Source organism: Gigantopelta aegis, chromosome 6 (assembly GCF_016097555.1).
Source record: "Gigantopelta aegis isolate Gae_Host chromosome 6, Gae_host_genome, whole genome shotgun sequence".
Taxonomy (NCBI): Eukaryota; Metazoa; Mollusca; class Gastropoda; order Neomphalida; family Peltospiridae; genus Gigantopelta; species Gigantopelta aegis.
Genome location: NC_054704.1, coordinates 22,673,596 through 22,690,729, shown reverse-complemented (window position 1 = coordinate 22,690,729; position 17,134 = coordinate 22,673,596). Strand labels below are relative to the sequence as shown.

Sequence of the window (17,134 nt, the reverse complement as noted above, 5' to 3'; positions counted from 1 at the left end):
GGTGTATGAGATGGCTCCCCACATCGTGACACTCCCTCCACCGAATCTGTCAACTTGGGCGACGCAGTTGTTGGCAAAACATTCATTGCGGCGTCTGTAAACACGTCGTCCATCACGTCGCTGTAGAAGGAAACGCATCTTCATAATCAAAGCTAATATTCGTTCCTCGTATTCAGCCTTGATAAGTGTCGTCAAGAAATCGTGCCACAAAATGCTTAAATTTCATTGGATGCGATGAGATCTGATTGCAACGAATCGCAACGCTCCTTATAGATTCCCTTGTTATTGTAAACAAAGATGGCAGCGTCAGCGTCCGTAGAAAAAAGGTTTCGGCGGTTAATTTTTGATATTGTTTTCAAGATTGTCACATGTTACCGATGCTGTGATTGATCAGCGATGTCATCGTGTAAGGGACATAATCGGTGTTACAAATTTTCTTCCAATAGAGGGCGCTAGTAGTGGATATCAGTAATCTTGACTACATGTATCAAGGATGAATACGAGGAACGAATATTAGCCTTGATTTATGAAGATGAAGGAAACGTGACTCGTCGCTGAACCATACTCGCCGCCAGTTTCCCAAATTCCACCCCTGTACATTCGTACCCCAGCGAACACGTAAATGTCGATGTTGAGGTCGAAGGACGGGGTCAACATACAGTCTCCTAGCCCGTAAACCAGCTTCTCGAAATCGGTTCCGAATGGTTTGTACAGACACCCTTCTCAAACCAGGTATGCGTCCAGCAGTGTTCGTTGCTGTGGCAGTTCGGTGACGCAAGTACAGAAACCGGATGTAGCGATCTTGTGCTGCAGTTGTTATGCGATGTCTTCCACTTCTGGGCCGGTCTTCAACTGATTGAAACTGCTGGTACCTGTCCCAGAGACGTGAAATGGTGCTCTGATGGACGTTCATGTGGCGTGCGACTGCTGACTGCGATTCACCTAACTGGAGGCGGCCTATTGCAATGTTTCGAATCGGCAGGTTTGGTCTTGTAACTGGTCTACGTCGAAATGGAAATGAGGCATCATTGCGAGCATTGCAGCTTTACATACCATAACTACCCCAATCTTTTCCCCAAGTTTCACGTGCATTCGCCAAAATCTTACCATTTCACGCCGATTTCCTGCAATTGTCGCACAACGTGCTACAACGTGCGTTAAATTTGTTTTAGGGTGCATTTGGGCATGCTGTCCCATTTCAGGAACATTAACAAACATGGTCATTCAGCAACATTGTACAAAAAAAAACCCACACGATATTTTGTAAAATCAAACACTTTTCTTCTTTCCCTATCACCTATGCGTTTCTGTTTTGATAGAGTATATTTTGTGAGCGGAATCGAAACAAGGAAGTAGAACAACTGCATGTAATTGTAGCAATGTACACACCATGGACAGGTTGCGAAAACACGTGCTGCACATAAGTAGGTATAATAGGTATGCTAAAGAGATGTATTTATAATTATATATCATATAGTTAGCTATGGGAGTCATTAGCGTGATTATATTAGTCCTAGGTCCACTGTCCAACGTAAAATCGTGTATGTAATTTGTGTGTTGTCATTACGAAACACAACACGCACTGAACGAAGCCCAACTTTCGACTAATATACTGGGAGAAGAAAATAAGGGACCACTTCGTACTGATGAAGACCTAATTTTAGTCACTATTCGCGTCGTAATCACGATAATATTTGAATGAAATAGGCCTGCAAAGATGCAGTGTGGGATTGAATGTCAGTTATTTGAGATTGAATGTCGGTAACACAGAATCTTAACTTCCTGGCACTATGGATATAGGTTTTGTAGTCACTTTTTCGTGTTGTGATTCACTTCAGTAACCGACCATGAATTAATTAGTGTGTTCTTATGGTGTCGTTAAACAAAACACACTTTACGCTTTAGTTTGTTTTGTGTTATTTAACGACACCACTGAAGCACATTGATTTATTAATAATCGGTTATTGGATGTCAAACATTTGGTAATGTAGACATATAGTCTACGAGAAGAAACCCGCTACTTTTTCATTAGTAGCATGGGCTCTTATATGTGCACCATCCCACAGACAGGATAACACATATAACAGTCGTGGTGCACTGGCTGGGACGAGAAATAGCCCAATGGGCCCACCGACGGGGATCCATCTCAGACCGACCGTTCATGAAGCGAGCGCCTTACCACCAACGACCTTTATGGGTAATGTTTCACAGATCTTTACAATGTTTATATATATATATATATATATATATATATATATATATATATATATATATATATATATATATATATATATACATATATATATATAACTATAAATATAATAAAATATGATAAAAGAAAACAAGTGTACAGTATATATGTATTTTAAAAAACAATTTAAAGAAATAATGATCCTTTTACATGTTTCAGTCTGTACTTATCTTCAGAAAGGAACTAAATAACTGCTAAATATATATATATATATATATATATATGTGTGTGTGTGTGTGTATATATATATATGTATATGTATATGTATATGTATATGTATGTATGTATCTATCTATCTATCTATCTATCTATATATATATATATATATATATATATATATATATATATATATATATAATGTGGTGGGGTAATCGTAATCGTAATCAGTAATCGTAATTGATTACATCGATTGTAATCGATTACATGTTTTCATGTAATCGCAATCGTAATCGATTACATTGTTTGAGAATGTCATGTAATAGCAATCGTAATCGATTGCATTGCTAATGTAATCGATTACTTTCATGATTACTCATAATTATTTACTAAACGTAGATGTGTTTAGCACTAACTCCAGTAACAGTGCCTATAGTTAGAAGCAGTACTGGTCAGTCAGTAGAACTGATCTCTCATTGTCTACTACTCTCATAGTAGAACTATTATTTGCCTTGAGAAACAGGGGAATGTTGCCCAGGGGATGAAGACACATTCACATAATGGTATCTATCGTGTTTATGTTTACTATAAAACCACTTGAATGAATACAGTGTTCTAGCTAGAAATATATAAAAGGGCGTTGCACCATGCCCTAGTTTTGTGTCCTAATTCATTGCCGTGAAAAATGAATAATATATATATTTGTTTTTATAATAAAACACTTGCGTTACTCTGAATGCATATACAGCGTTATCACGGGTCTGAATTCAACTATATATATATATATATATATATATATATATATATATGTATTATTTTTAATGTAAATAATCATATTCATATGGCTTGACTTCTGCGCCACCGAGACCGGTCCAGCTGAAACGTACTGCACTCTGCTGTGCTACCAACAGTAAAGCGCTCGGCTGATGCCCCATCAGTCTAGGATCGATCCCAGGCCTTTTTCTCGTCCCAGCCAGTGCTCCACAACTGTGCCCCGAAGAGTCCACCGACGGTGATGACAGCGAAGACGAGTGCTCTACCACTGAGCTACTGCTCGCCTTATGGAGCTTGATTACGCGAATTTTAATTAAAAGTGATTCCACGTGTGTACAGTGGTCAAAGTTGAAAAATAAAACATCTTTCATCAAGAATACACGTCGATTCATTATCTTAAAGGGACATTCCTGAGTTTGCTGCATTGTAAGATGTTTTCGACTCATAAGATATTTCTACGATTAAAGTTGCATATTAAAGGGACATTTCTGAGTTTGCAGCAATTTTTAAGATGATATCGACTAACAGACTTTTTAACGGTTGTAATTACATATCAAATATATTTTTCAGCATAACATATTAGTGGCTGTATATTAAATGTGTTTCAGATCGTTCTAATATTTGTATTAGGTTAAATCTCATTTTATTTCCTAAAATATTATTTTTTGTACGTACGAAATTATTTAAAGACAAAATCCAGTTTGGGCTTCTTACTAATATTAAGACGACCAGAAACACATTGAATATATAGACACTGATATTCTAAACAAGAAAATATATTTAAAGCCGCACACCCTAGTTCCATCCAGCGAAAATAAATTATAATTTGGTTAATCTACAAACCTGTAACACACTTAGATCACGTTTTTATCAAATGGAGTGAAAGCAGGTTTTATATCGATAAATACCATGGGAATCCCCATGTCCCAATTGCTTGAAATAATTTTGAAAGTTAGTATTCTGATGTCACCGGTAGATGTCGCTCGAAGCACAACAATGCCTACGTCACGACAAATTTCACAGAATTGGGGTGCGTTCCTTTCACCTCTCCTGGACATGTTCCAAATGTTCTGTCCTGGTTGTATCCCCTCTCCAGATATCGTAAGACTTAGCAAAATTATTGGTTTTAAGTGTTTGTAACGTTTTGTATTGAGACACTTACTTGTCTGAACTTTATTGTTACTGAAAATGTTCACGAACTGTGAAGAAAAATCTCACAAATGAACAACAACAAATCGGATGTTGATTGCGCGAACCGTGCACGAGAAAACAAACCGAACCAAAATGATAACGGTCACGTGGTATACCAACGTATGTGACATTGAAATGGAAATATCCCCTCTAAAAATAGATTAGACCTTGTCTGCTCAACGTTTTTTTCTCAGAGGCCCGTGCCATTTTATGAAATACGAAAAATGCATTTTGTGGTATTACAAAAAAAAGGATTACCAAAAAACACTTCAGGTGAATGGAAGTGTATATTCTAAATAATAAACGCTAAGTAAAGTGCAATTTTATTTGTGAAAAAATGGGTTTAATAGCGAAAAACAACGCCGTAATGGTTAACAAGTAGGCGTAACTAGGGTGTGTCCCTTTAATATGTAAGTTTAATCGTAGAAATATTTTATTAGTCGGAAACATCATACAATGCAGCAAACTCAGGAATGTCCCTTCAAATATATTTTCTTGTTTCTAATATCAGTGTCTGTTTATTCAATGTGTTTCTGGTCGTCTTAATATTTGTAAGAAGCCCAAACTGGATTGTGTCTTCAAATAATTTCGTACGTACGAAAAAACTATATTTTAGACAATAAGATGAAATGTAACCTAGTACAAATATTAGAACGATCAGAAACACGTTTACTATAAAGCCACTAATAGTTTATGCAGAAAAATATATTTGATATGTAATTACAATCGTTAAAAAGTCTCTGTTAGTCGATAACATCTTAAAAAGTGCAGCAAACTCAGGAATGTCCCTTTAATAGACTCTGGATCCGCCAGTGGACGTGCTATGTGAAACGTGTGATACTACGCGATTGTCGACTGTTAGATATCCCACGTTCTCTAGGTTAAACCGTGTCGATGTGAAGAAAGTACCTTGTCCAGATAATCACCACGACAACATCTGTACTGTAAGATTATGTTTTGACACTGGTAAACAGTATTATCTCAATTTCTCTTCACTGTCGTCCAAAGGCCTGTAGGAAACGCGTGGGGATTGGGGGATGGGGGATGGGGGATGGGAAGGGGGTCATGTATCCACCACTTGTGGCCTACAATAATGTGCAAATGCCTCCTCACCCCACCCCTTTCACATATTATTTATACAAGCCTGATTTGGCATTGTGCCAAGATGAAAACCACTCAATTTTTTTAAAAGTATTATGCCTTGTAACAGGCGCGTGTGCAGAACTGTATACAGGGTGGTCTAGACTGTGGCGAGCGACGTTGCTAGGGGAGGGGTCGAGACATGCTGCCCCGGAAAATACATTTAAAAAAGGAAATCTTTGACCCCCTCCTCCCCCACCACGCACCTGCATATTACAGGCCCTAGTCCTTTTCCACTCTGTTATCGATAGTCAGTATTCCCTCCACTGAACAAAACGCATACTTTAATGTCGAGTTTTGTATGTCTAGTTCCAAGATTCACTCACTTACCCACTCACTCATTCAGCTACTCAGTATTCTTCTCTTTAAGAATCTCAATCTCTCTCTCTCTCTCTCTCTCTCTCTCTCTCTCTCTCTCTCTCTCTCTCTCTCTCTCTCTCTCTCGCTAGAGTAGACACATTATTTGTTTCAACCCATCCAGTGTCCCACAACTGATGAATCAAATGCTGTGGTACGTGCTGTCCTGTCTGTTGGAAGGTGCATATAAAAAGCCTTTGCTGCTAATGAATCATGTAGCTGGTTTCCTCTGAAAGCTGTGTCAGACTTGTTTTACACCCTCTAGCCGATGATTAATTAATCGATGTACTCTAGTAATGTAAACAAAAACCCTCCCCAAAACAACAACAACAACAACAAAAACACCCATAATTTTGTATTTATTTACTATTACTCTGATTTCAAGCAATGAATCACTTGTGAAAAAAGATTAATGAATAATAATTTAAAAAAAAAAAAAAAAGTTGATATGTCTAACCCACCTTTAACATGTTTGTTTTCAGGCCATGCTATCAGTGATCCCACTATACAAAACAAATGACGAGCAAGAAGGTTAAAGACTGTATACAATTACATAGCAGGTGGACAAGGAAGTTGGACGGGACTTCTCCTTCTAAACATGCAACAAAATCGTAAGCAGTTCATATATGATTGACTGACAGAGACTAAATGATACTTACATACCCATTTCAACGAACATCTAAAACAACTTACCATTACTCAATCTGAAACAAAGATGGATGACTCTATAAAATAATAATTCTCTGTTGACAGTGTTCGAGTGGTAATTGTCAAGTGATTGTTTCCCGGTGATAGCTCACCAGTGGTAAACCTACCGTCGTTGTGTTCCAATCATAGATCTCAAGTGGTGGCTTTGCCATTGTCGTTTTCCAGTGATTGCTCTACCGGTGATGTGTTTTCCAGTGACGGCTCTTCCAGTGTTGTTTTCCAGTGATATTTCTCACTATTGTTTTCCAGTCATAGCTCTCCCGGTGCTTTTTTCCAGTCATAGCTCTACCGGTGATGTTTTCCAGTGACAGCTCTCTCAGTGTTGTTTTCCCGGTATAGCTCTCCTAATTTTGTTATTACCAGTGACGGCTCTCCCAGTGTTGTTTTCCAGTGATATTTCTCCCAGTGTTGTTTTCCAGTGATATCCCGCTCAGTATTATTTTCCAGTAATAGATCATCCGGGTTTTTTTTTCTTCTAGCGATAGCTCTTCCGGTGTTCTTTTCCAGTCATAGTTTTACTGGTGTTGGTTTCCAGTGATAGCTATCACGGTGTTATTTTCCAGTCATAGCGCTACCAGTGATGTTTTCCAGTCATAACTATCTCGGTGTTGTTTTCAAGTTATATCTTTACCAGTGATGTTTTCCAGTGATAGCTACCTCTGTGTTGTTTCCAAGTGATAGCTATAAATCTCCCAGTGTTGTTTATCAATGGCTATTCGACATAAATGAATAAGAACCACCAAGAAGACAAACCACCCAAAGAAGACACAATTCCTGATGGTAGTCTCAAACAGTGTTTTGTTAACCCATTTCGTAAAATCTAAATTCCACTTGACAGCTGGACAATGTCATTGGCGGTCTAGAAGATACCAGTTTAGATAGCAACAACTTAATCTGTTTGATAGATACAATTATCTAAACATCTCAACCACGACGCGCAGCTTGAACATGCTACAGATATGTGTAGTATAAAAGATAGCAGTTTAGATGACTATTTTGTTTCAACATTATCTGAAAACCTTCACCAGAATGTACAGCCAGAGAAAACTATAAATGGTATGGTTAGGCTAGAGGATACAAGTTTAGATAACAACAACATGTGTTTGGTAGATGATCATTTTAAACACTATTTTGTTTCAACATTATCTGAAAACCTTCACCAGAATGTACAGCCAGAAAAAAATGTAAATGGTATGGTTAGTCTAGAGGATACAAGTTTAGATAACAACAACATGTGTTTGGTAGATGATCATTTTAAACACTATTTTGATTCAACATTATCTGAAAACCTTCACCAGAATGTACAGCCAGAAAAAAATGTAAATGGTATGGTTAGTCTAGAGGATACAAGTTTAGATAACAACAATATTTGTTTGGTAGATGATCATTTCAAACAAAATATCGTTACTTCATTATCTGAAAACCTTAACCACATTATACAGCCAGAGATATCTGCAAATGATATGTGTTGTCAAGAAGATAAAAGATCAGATAACAACATTTGTTTGGTAGATGATCATTTCAAACAAAATTTCGTTACTTCATTATCTGAAAACCGTAACCACATTATACAGCCAGAGAAATGTGCAAATGGTATGGGTTTTCAAGAAGATAAAAGTTCAGATAACAACAACATTCGGTTGGTAGTTGATCAGTTTAAACGGCTAAAAGTGGTGGAACAACCAAAGCAAAGCGTAACTAACACGGGATGTCTAAAGGATGAAGATTTAGATAGCTGTGATAAAACGGTCCCCACAACTTGTGAAAAACCAGCAGGAAACACAAATGCTAGTGATCTAAAACTGCGCATAGTCTCAAAAAATCGCATATTGGAACAATCTGTGTCATCACCAACCAACTGTAAACGGTTACTCACAATAGAAGTCGTTCACGGGGATATTGCAAAGGATAATTCTCACGTCATTGTTAGCCCTACTAATACAAAACTCCAGCACATGAGAGGTGCTGGGCGTCATCTTATGAACGTGGCTGGGAGTGATGTTTCAGAAGAACTGAAGAACTACTTGCAAAGGAAGGCAGAAGTTCCGGTAACTAGTGTTATCGTCACAAGACCCGGAGCTCTCTCGTGTCGTCATCTCTTCCACGCGGTCGGACCAAGATGGCGAAACTACAAAGACAAGTCCCAGTGTCGTCATGATCTGATCGGCACGATTGTCAAATGTCTTTTCGAGGCTTACAGGCGAAAAATGGTATCCATAGCACTTCCTGCAGTCTCTGCTGGTACGTATATGTTTGTATTGTTTTATAATCAGCGTATTGGGTTTGTTTTTAAATATGATATCAATAAATGTCACTATGAGGAACAGGCTTTAGAGTATGCCAGTAAAGGTACTAACGTAAGGATAAAGCAGTAATTACAGAAACGACAAGATATTGGGACAAACGTAAATAGTCAAGGACATTAAAGTGCGTCAAAATACTGAAAACGGCAAGTGGGTAATTGTTGGAGAATATTAAGATTGCATATCGTATCTAAGGTTTATACATTATCTAGATGCACAATATTCCACACGTACACCTGTTCATTGCAAAATGTGAACTTAATGTATGAAATTTAAAATAAAAACAATACTTATTTATATTAATTAAATTGATTAGCCCCAAGTTGCGATGTACTTACCAGTTCTGTTTAGTTTAGAAATCAGTGGGGGTGGGGGGGGGGGGGGGGGGGGGGTGCAGGTCTACAGATACTACAATGTAAAAAGTATTTCATCACTAGGCAGCCAAGGAGTTCCAAGACTAGACTGTGCCCAAAGTTACGTGATGGCCCTGAAGGTGTTCGAGTCGAAAGTTTCCCGAGGTAGTCTCAGGCTGGTACGATTTGTTGACACCGATTCCAAGATGGTGGATGCTATACGCAGACAACTTGATGCCGAGTGGGATAATCCGTTTGACATGGTCAGTTTGGATCCACACGACAATATTCTCGATGTGCTTACTTCTCAAAATGATACCACTTGTGTTGAAGTTACTAGTGAGATATCAGATTCTAGCCATGAAGGTAATATGATATTTATTTCTTCATCATCTTAAAGAGACGATTTAAAACGAAAAGCTATGTTGTTTTATTAAAATCTTATATCATCACTGACGATTATACACATTTTATTTCTAACAATTTTGATCAAAATATGTCGGAACCTTTTAAAGATAAATTGATTGAAATGTAAATGTGGATTATTTATTAAGAGCATATGGATAGATGGACAAATCATTGTTTAATTATGTGTCGGATATATGTGGGATGGAATTGTATAGAACTGAACTGAAGTAGAACACTGAACTTATTCCTAGTGTAATCATTTACATGTACATTTATGCAAAATAATTTAAATTCTTTAAACCGGCCTCGGTGGCGTCGTGGTAGGCCATCGGTCTACAGGCTGGTAGGTACTGGTTTCGGATCCCAGTCGAGGCATGGGATTTTTAATCCAGATACCGACTCCAAACCCCGAGTGAGTGCTCCGCAAGTCTCAATGGGTAGGTGTAAACCACCGACCAGTGATCCATACCTGGTTCAACAAAGGCCATGGTTTATGCTATCCTGCCTGTGGGAAGCACAAATAAAAGATCCCTTGCTGCTAATCGGAAGAGTAGCCCATGTAGTGGCGACAGCGGGTTTCCTCTCAAAATCTGTGTGGTCCTTAACCATGTGTCTGACGCCATATAACCGTAAATAAAATGTGTTGAGTGTGTCGTTAAATAAAACATTTCTTTCTTAAATTCTTTAATTATAAAACAAATCTGACTTGGCAATAATCCAAGAGTTGCCCATGAATGCTGTTGCTGTGGTACTATCTTTGTAATGCTCCATAAGTGGTAAGAAGGAAGGAAATGTTTTATTTAACAACGCACAACACATTTTATATGGCGTCGGACATATGGTTAAGGACCACACAGATATTGAGAGAGGAAACCCACTGTCGCCACTTCATGGGCTACTCTTTTCGATTAGCAGCAAGGGATCTTTTATATGCACCATCCCACAGACAGGATAAAACATATCACGGCCTTTGATATACTAGTCGTGGTGCACTGGCTGGAGCGAGAAATAGCCCAATGGGCCTATCGGCGGGGATCGATCCCAGACTGACTGCGCATCAAGCGAATGCTTTACCACTGGGCTACGTCTCGCCCTCATAAGTAGTACTTCCACTTGTATATATATATATATATATATATATATATATATATATATTTATTTATTTTTTAAACAGAATTACCGTTTTTCTAACAATAATAGTCCTTTTTAAAGAATATATAGACGATGGAAGCGGGATAGGGCAGGGTAACAGAACCTCAATTCTGAAGATTATGCACCGTTGACAGGTTAATGAATAACTACTATACACCTCCCTACAAAACCCCCATCCCACCCGCTAGATGAGGACATCATCCGACACCTGCGGCGTAGTCCTCGCGGCGACGTAGCCTACATAGTTTGCAAGAGAACCTCTAGGTAAATGCTTCCTTCTGTGGTCAGTCTGAATTATAACTGTATAGCGGTGCAGGTAGAAGAAACAAAGACTTAACTAAACAATGAACGAGCACTTTACTATATAATAGCGTATTTCAGTTTATATAAGTATTAATATATTGGTTTGTATCTGTCTAGGACATGTTCATCTTCCAGGACCTGTTCACCTTCCAGGACCACAAATAGACACTTCAAATAGCAGTCTAGATGTTAAGTGTGTAGTGGTTGACAGGCCTGGCGTCCATCATAACGAGGATACTGGGCCAATGCCACCTGGAACAATGACGCATTTTACTGCCATGGGTCAGCTACCCGGATACAAAGAACCGGAGCATATTGTCATTAACTACACCTTTGACAATGGAGTCCAGTCGGTTGGTGATTTAAAACATAGATACTACTTACATTTACTTCCACGCCCTTGATTATTGTCACTGCTTTATTTCAAATTACAAGACACATCAACTTTTGTACATTCATACACAAAGAAAACCTTACTCATTTTATACGCCCGTCTATGGTGGGTCGTATTATGGTATGGCGTTGTCCGTCCGTTCGTACGTCCGGCCGTCTGTCTGTTCGTACGTCCGGCCGTCCATCCGTACGTTAACTTTTTCTTTTCCATCCGTACGTCCGTCCGTTAACTTTTTCTTGTCTGGACCATATCTTGCATACAGATGCATACAGGACCATCAAACCTCACATGTTGGAACACTTACTAGGTTACTGTGATACAAATAAATAAAATACTTTGTCTATATTCACATAATTAGAATTGAATCATACCCGTAATATATTCATTAATAGCTATGGTTTTCCGAGAGAGAGAGAGAGAGAGAGAGAGAGAGAGAGAGAGAGAGAGAGAGAGAGAGAGAGAGAGAGAGAGAGAGAGAGAGAGAGAGATTTTCACCTTTCTCGAATCATTACATACATACCATCACAAATTTGTGCAGTATTATGACTTTGGTGATATTAATAATTAAATTTGTCATTTATATAATGTTATTACTAAAGCAAATTAACTGTTGTTTTTGTTGTTGCAGGCCAGTCATCCGAAACCCGGACGTAAGTACAGTGGATCTAAATTCTGCTCCTACCTCCCATGTACACACGAAGGCTTTGAAACTCTGGAGTTACTGCAGAAAGCATTTTCTAGAAAACTCTTGTTTACTGTTGCTAAGGAAAGCGTCTACAGTGAAAATTATGTTGTAACCTGGGGATGCATCAGTCAAAAGCGAAACAAAGATGGTGGCAGGACAAGGTATACAATACGTAGGTTTTATGTACTGTACAAAATCCATGAAACTATAGTTCAAGTTTTGCTTTAAAAGGGGAATCTGGGATGGGAGTGTTTACCATATTTTCTTTTTCATTGTAAAGAAAAAAATAGTGAACATTTTGATAAATGGAACAACAAGCCAAAACGTTATGTGTTTCCAAATTTTAAACAAAATACTTTGCTTATATTTCAAAGTCTGTTGTGTCAGATTACAAATTGTGTACCTTTTTCTGTAAAAATAAACTCAAGTTTTTATGTGACGTGAAAATCAACATTGGTAGCTGCTAGTGAACACATTCTTTGCAGGAAGCTACTTGCTTTTTTGTTTCAAAATGTTTAGTTCAAAACCTGCCTAGTTCCGAATGGGAGCAAATAATGGAGAATTGGAAAATAAGATGTAATTTGATATTACAGAAAGTGTAAATGCTATATTTATGTATGCAGTTTAAAGTTACATTCTCTGGTTACCATATTATAACATCATGTACAAATATGAAATACAAGCTCAAATGCACTTTTAAAAAACTCGTGTGTGTTCGCTATGAACGGAGATCGTCAAAAGTATACACTCGATTCGTCGCCTGTGCCGCCATAACTCGGCAAAACACAAACGACAGCCTGTTGTTAGTTTCAGTTAACATGTGCGTTTGCCGATTTCAAATTGTAGGGTTCGTCTCAAAAAATTGAAAGAGAAATCTTGCGCTGTACGAAGAACGTTCGGTTAAGGATACGGTACTAGAGTCTTTCGTTAAAACCGGTTTGATCTTGACAACGTATTATCGACAATCGTACCTTCCTATTTCAGAATTAATATTTTATAAAGTGTATACTAGTAACACGTTAATCATGTATATATTTTTTAAATAAAATATACTAAAGTAGACAATGAACGTTTTCACTTCATAATTTTACGTGTTAAAATCGACAAATTCAAATAAATATTCTTTCGTTTGGAAAGGGTAAAGTTAGTTAGGGGTTGTTTAACGACATCAAAGTTAGAGCATATTGATTTGATAATCATCCGACGCCATACAACCGTAAATAAAATGTGTTGAGTGCGTCGTTAAATAAAACATATCCTATCCTTCCTTCCATCTGCTGTTCTTAGAGAGGAATCGGGTGCATGTGCAGGGGGAGGGTATTGGAGGTCGAAACCCTTACTTGCCCAAGCTTAACAAAAATTGAAATGTATTTTTGGGGGGCCATGGCCCCATATGAACTTCGCTCAACACAGTCTATAACCCCAACCCCGCTGAAATCCCTGCACACGCGCCTTGGAAACCCGCTACATTTTGTTTTAGCAAGGGATCGTTTATATGTACCATCCCATAAACAGGATATCACATACCATGGTCTTTTATATACCCGCCGATGGGGATCGATCCTAGACTGACCGCGCATTTCCAAACAACACCTTTTTAGGTCTAAGTAATGAATAAAAATAACATTATAGTCTTGAAAAATGTTACGTAAATCGAACACAGTACCCTCTTCCTCTACCCCTAGAGCGTTACGTAATTAGTAACACCCCCTTACATGTAACGCGTATGCCAACAGCTGGCCACTGACAAAATTTCAAAGCAAATCCCCCACCCACCGACCCCTGGAAAGGCGTTGTACCATACCTCTATGGATATAAATATGTTTTGGAGATATGAGACGACCCCTCAATCAAGACAGTTAAATTTGTTCAAAAATTGCGAAATCTCACGTGATCTCTTGTTGGGGAATTCCACACTTGTGATAAGCCAATGAAAACCGAGATCGGTAGGAGCCCGTCAAAAGTGTCCCACTTTCGAAATACTGGCTTTGTTTTTGACCTGGATAAGCCAGCGTAGTGAAACCAATGCGGAGTGCGGCGTCATATATTCACGAAACGTAATTTGATTTTCTGTTCTATATGCTTAAATAATAAAAATATTCCGGGTACTGCAGCTTTAACAATTATTGCTGTAAATAGATGCTTGTAAAATGAGGAAACGATCTAAATGCAAATTGAACAAACATCCATCATGCGCACAACTCATTTCCTATTGACATGATAACACATAGCAACGCCAAGGTTATCATGCTAGCAACGGAGGTGCTATCAGGCAGTGACATAATAACAATTATCATGGAGTTATCAGGTCACATGAAGCATGGTTGCATGGTAATTTGCATATATGGCTATCCTAAGATAATATCTGACTATTACTGTTATGGTTATTATTATTTCTTTTTTTTAGTAATGTTTAGTAGTTTTATTTTGCAGGTATGGCTATCCTGAGATAATATCTATTATTGTAATGGTTATTAAAGGTACATTCCTGAGTGCTACAATTTTTAAGATGTTGTCGACTAACAGAGACTTTTTAACGACTGCAATTACATATTTTTTCTGCATAAAATATTATGGACTGTATATTAAACATGTTTCTGATCGTTCGGAATTTGTAGTAGGTTAAATTTCATTTTATTTCCTAAATTATTATTTTTCGTACGTACAAAATTATTTGAAGACAAAATCCAGTTTGGGCTTCTTACAAATATTAAAATAACCAGAAACACATTGAATATACATACATACACTGATATTCTAAACAAGAAAATATATTTAATATGTAAGTTTAATATGTAATGGTTCTTGTTTGTACTAACGTTTATTGGTTTTATTTTGCAGATATGACTATCCTAAAATAGTATCTGACAATTACTGTAATGGTTCTTGTTGTACTAAAGTTTATTGGTTTTATTTTGCAGATATGGCTATCCTGAAATAGTATCTATTACTGTAATGGTTCTTGTTTGTACTAACGTTTATTGGTTTTATTTTTCAGATATGGCTATCCTGACCCAGATTACTTTGAGAGAGTTCGGAAAGAACTGGCTAAATTTGGAATTGAACATCTTTCTCGGTGACATTGTGAAATACATTTACATTTTGAAGTGTGTAGTCTATGATTTGTAACAAACACCACTCCTATCTCCTGTTAAGTTTGAGTTAAGTTTGTACTGATAGCATAACTATCTACATCCCCGAGATGTGTGCCCAGGACAGCGTGTTTGGACCTTAATTGGATAAAACCACAAAAGTCAATTTAAATACTGTGAAATGCCAGGAAGATGTTTGCCATTCCTGTATGTCCCAGGCGGGCAGCTAAAGATCTATAGTTGCGTTCCCATGGCAGCGTGCTTGAACCTTATTTGGATATGAACACGAACATCGTTCATCATCGAAATGATTCCTATAAGGAGAATTTCGCTTCCAATAAATCATCTTCTAATTAAACAATACATTATTCAGACCATCTGTATTGTTTTAAGTGTGTTTTTCATTTAGTTTATCTGTGACAGAGGAATACGTGCTTGCCATTTAACAACTGCAATCAATACGAATGGTTTACGTTAGAATTGATTGTAACTTCATACTGGGAGAAGTGTAATGCTCTTTTGTGAAGGTCGATATGTAATAACCTGCAGCAAGCCACCCAGGCTAACTAGACGTATTACAAAGTATCGCGTTTTCGAAGTCTGTGGTAGCTTACAGTTGGGTCCGGGAGATGATGTTAGGACTATTGATAAGCATTTGTTTAGCTTGTCATCGTGTATATTCAAGTATACCATTATAACTTTCAGTGGCGGATCCAGTGTCAAATCGAGCAGGGGTCACAACGAGCCTGTGAAGCTGGCGTGTGGGGAACGGTGGGTGGTAGTAATATTTCATTTGTTTTATATTGTTATAACAGGCAGTGGCGGATTTAGGATTTGTTTTAGGGAGGAGAGGCAATGCTTAAAAGAGGCACCTACTAACAGTATTTCAGAAGTACATTAACAATGTTAGTAACATGTATTATCTGTGTGGTAATCTTCCACAAATATATCAAGCTGACCATTGTTTTCATGTTCCCCACTAAAAAACAATAAATGCATTGTTTATCTGCTAAACACTGGATTTTTCTGGGCTTTCGAATTGTGGAGGGGATGCGCACCTCCAACATCTTCGAGGGTAGTTTGTACGATTAAAAAAGAAAGAAAGAAATGTTTTATTTAATGACACATTCAACACATTTTATTTACGGTTATATGGCGTCAGACAGGATAGTACATACCACGGCCTTTGTTACACCAGTTGTGGAGCACTGGCTGGAACGAGAAATAGCCCAATGGGTCCACCGACGGGGATCCATCCTAGACCGACCGCGCATCAAGCGAACGCTTTACCACTGGGCTACGTCCCGTCCCTTGTACGATAAAATTAATGCAATAAACCGAATTGAACTAAACTGAATTAATCTCACGAACATTTCTTGTAGTCTTATTAATATGCTACACAATCGAGGCCGGTTCCAATGGTTATTAAAACGCACGTGGTAAGATCTACTCTACATAGGTATTGCTGCAAAAATTAACATACGAGTAGAATACGAGTAGGTATTCCTTCTCCCAAACAAATATTAAACAAAGTTAATCACATGATTATAATTGCAACTAACTTAAACAGTGTGAAGATCTATTCCGAATTTGGTAGGTACTCCCACTCCCAAAAAACATTAGTGATAGTTCCCATGAGTATGTAATCCTACTCCTCATAAAATAATGTTCTCGTTCCAACCAGTGCACCATAACTGGTGAAATCCGTGGTATGTGCTTTCCTGTCTGTGGGAAAGTGCATATAAAATATCCCTTGATGCATTAGGAAAAATGTAGCGGGTTTCCTTTGATGACTAGAAGTCAGAATTACCAAATGTTTGACATCCAATAGCCGATGATCAATTAATCGATGTGCTCCAGTGATGTC

General features: G+C 37.8%; 1 protein-coding gene across 3 annotated transcripts; it reads left to right on the top strand.

Annotated features, from left to right (window-relative positions):
- Positions 1–1,361: 1,361 nt before the first annotated feature.
- LOC121376181 lies at positions 1,362–16,281 on the top strand. Of its 3 annotated transcripts, none has more exons than XM_041503998.1 (6): positions 1,362–1,424; positions 6,352–8,818; positions 9,318–9,599; positions 11,232–11,449; positions 12,119–12,347; positions 15,174–16,281. In XM_041503998.1, the coding sequence occupies exons 2-6, from the start codon at positions 7,537–7,539 to the stop codon at positions 15,302–15,304; spliced, it is 2,142 nt and encodes a 713-aa protein (XP_041359932.1). In that variant the 5' UTR covers positions 1,362–1,424; positions 6,352–7,536; the 3' UTR covers positions 15,305–16,281. The 3 variants fall into 3 exon arrangements, with proteins under 3 accessions (XP_041359932.1, XP_041359933.1, XP_041359931.1); XM_041503999.1 differs by having other exon boundaries at positions 11,214–11,449; positions 12,119–12,336; XM_041503997.1 differs by having other exon boundaries at positions 11,214–11,449.
- The last annotated feature ends 853 nt before the right edge of the window (positions 16,282–17,134 follow it).

Bases quoted from the DNA above. Each gene is read 5' to 3' on its own strand.
- LOC121376181 (XM_041503997.1), top strand. From the start codon at position 7,537: ATGTGTAGTATAAAAGATAGCAGTTTAGATGACTATTTTGTTTCAACA. The intron at 8,819-9,317 runs GTACGTATATGT...TTTCATCACTAG, and splicing joins ACTTCCTGCAGTCTCTGCTG to GCAGCCAAGGAGTTCCAAGA. The intron at 9,600-11,213 runs GTAATATGATAT...GTATCTGTCTAG, and splicing joins ATCAGATTCTAGCCATGAAG to GACATGTTCATCTTCCAGGA.